At 41.2% G+C, this 2,413-nt stretch overlaps 1 protein-coding gene across 1 annotated transcript; it reads left to right on the top strand.

The window, feature by feature from the left end:
- Positions 1–846: 846 nt before the first annotated feature.
- LOC104967772 (myelin transcription factor 1-like) lies at positions 847–1,446 on the top strand (the record flags this gene model as incomplete). The annotated part of the gene is made up of 3 exons (XM_010797297.1): positions 847–884; positions 965–1,033; positions 1,247–1,446. Coding segments are annotated over exons 1-3 (286 nt in total), but the record flags the coding sequence as incomplete, so codon positions are not given.
- Between the last annotated feature and the right edge of the window lie 967 nt (positions 1,447–2,413).

Genomic DNA, 2,413 nt, shown 5'->3' with positions numbered 1-2,413 from the left:
ACACACACACACACACACACACACACACACACACACACACACACACACACACACACACACACACACACACACTGGATGTAAAGTGATACTGATGTTTACCAGGTTAGGGAGCTGCAGTGTTGCCTCAGGTTTTGCTGTGTGTCAAATTAACTTCCTCTGCCTGTGTGTGAATGCTAACTTGTTCATGTAGACAGAGGAGGAAAAGTAATTTGATTGTGTAGGAATACTCTGTTACAGTAAAAGTCCTGCATTCAAATTGTTACTGAAGTAAAAGTAGAAAAGTGTCATCATCAAAATATAGTGAAAGTATCGACAGTAAAAGTAGTCATTGTGCAGATTGGTCCATTTCAGAATAATATATATGATATGTTTTATAATGATTGATCATGAAAGTGTTCTCAAAGCTGGTAAAGGTGCCGCTAGTTTGAATGACTTTGTATACTGCAGGGTAGCTTGTGAATTTACTCCAGGTGGAACTAAAGTCTGATTTAACACTTGATCAGATTTCACATCATTCATCCACATCTGTAAAGTAACTAAAGGTATTACATACATGTAGGGGAGTAAAAGTACACCATTTACCTCTGAACTGTAGTGAAGTAGAAGAACAAAGTAGCACAACATTAAAATACTTTGGTAAAGCACCAGTATCTCAAAATGACACTTAAGTAGTGTATTTGAGTAAATGTACTTGTACTGGAAGACAGTACACAGTACATACATAGTATATTTACATAGTATACAGTTCATTTAACAAAATAAAAGCATCATCACCTTCTCAGTCTTTTAGCTTTCATATGACTGTTTCTGCTTTTTGTGACTCCGGCTGCTCTGCTCTCAGTGTCGTCAGAACTCGTGAGCCAAGAGATGAAGCAAGAGTTAAGGTTAGTATTCAACACTTTAACAGAAGAATATCATGATATGAAATGTGTCCTGTATGACGTGTGTGTTTGCTCTGTGTCAGCAGCAGCTGTCCTACCCCTGGATGTGATGGCAAAGGCCACGTCAGTGAAAGATACTCTCGACATAGGAGGTAGGGTCCATTCCGTGTTTCATCACAGCTTCTGCACACAGCTAGTCAGACACTAGAGCTAGAAGAAAAAAGCATGACAAGTCATTGATCACAAAAAGCTTGTACAGTGTTCACCTTAAACGTAAAGGCCTGAACAAGGAGAAGCTGTTGGTTCTGATGATGAAAGCACGTTCAGTGTTAGCATTGAGTTACATGCCATCCTGCTCTCCTCAGCATACTGGGATGCCCGCTTGTAAAGAAAAGGAAGCTGGAGGAGGCTGAGGAGAACCAGTCTGCTCCCAAGAGGAGGAACCAGCCCGCCACAGAAAGTGACCCAGCAGAAGAGGAGGAGGCGCAGAAAGAGGAGGAAGAGGAGGAAGAATTCCTCAAAGAGAAGCAGGAAGACAAAAGTCACAGGCCAGAGTCAACTAAAAGTGAGTGAAAGCAAGCAAGAGATCACCATGACACATGTAACCATGTCCAACCCTGTCTCCTAAAAATTACGTTCCCACAGAACTAAACTGCATTCTCAATTACGTTTAGCTGGAAACTTATTTTCTCCCACATTACGTTCGTTATGAACGTATCTTAAATACGTTTATATTCTACATATCTTTGCCATTTATTGCCTTGCTTATAATAATGATAATAGTCATTTATAAATATCATTTTAGAGCACACATTTGAAATCGAGAATCGGGCTCGATATATGGTTAAATTAAAATCAGTAGGCGAGGCTGTAATTTCTCCAGCTGTTACTCTCATGAGCGAGGCAGAACATAATAGTTTTAACATGCCAAAAAGCTGCTGTGTCGTTTATTGCACCTCAAACATTAAAACAAATCCAGAGTTACGTGTTTCTGTACTTCCTCTAAGAAGAAAGGACAGTAACAGAAGATCTTGTTTGAGACGCGTTGCGGCTCGCCTTGAAAGTAGACGAGAATAGCCGATCGCAGCCGGCGGAGGTCTAAGATCTCTGTGCGTTCAGGCTTGATCGCCGTTCAAATTACAGCGTTGGTTTCCCCAAAAGTGGGCGGGGCTGTAAAGTGACGTAGATTTTACTCTCATCTATTATTCAAAACCATTCTATTTATTCTAACGTAAATTACATGCCAGTTATTTATCTTTTTATTTAGCGATTTGTTTGTGCATGTTTAACTGGGAATGTTTTCATGTTCGCTGAATGGATGTTTTAGCCGCAATGCTTGGGATGTGGTGGGATGTGGAGTTTAGGATGGCCGAAGACACTACACTACCCATAATCCCCAGCTATCGTTTGGGACTACAGTCCCGTTGACAAACCCCTTGATTAATCTTCAAGCTCTGGGATTGGATGTTGGAGTGGCAGTGCGCCAAGGTTACGCCGAGCGTCAAGCTCTGTGAAATGGAACGAAACCACGG

The sequence above is a fragment of the Notothenia coriiceps genome, unplaced genomic scaffold, assembly GCF_000735185.1.
Source record: "Notothenia coriiceps isolate Sejong01 unplaced genomic scaffold, NC01 NC01_scaffold00037699, whole genome shotgun sequence".
NCBI lineage: Eukaryota > Metazoa > Chordata > Actinopteri > Perciformes > Nototheniidae > Notothenia > Notothenia coriiceps.
The sequence above is the reverse complement of the archived record's forward strand: the minus strand, read 5'-3'. Positions and strand labels throughout refer to the sequence as shown.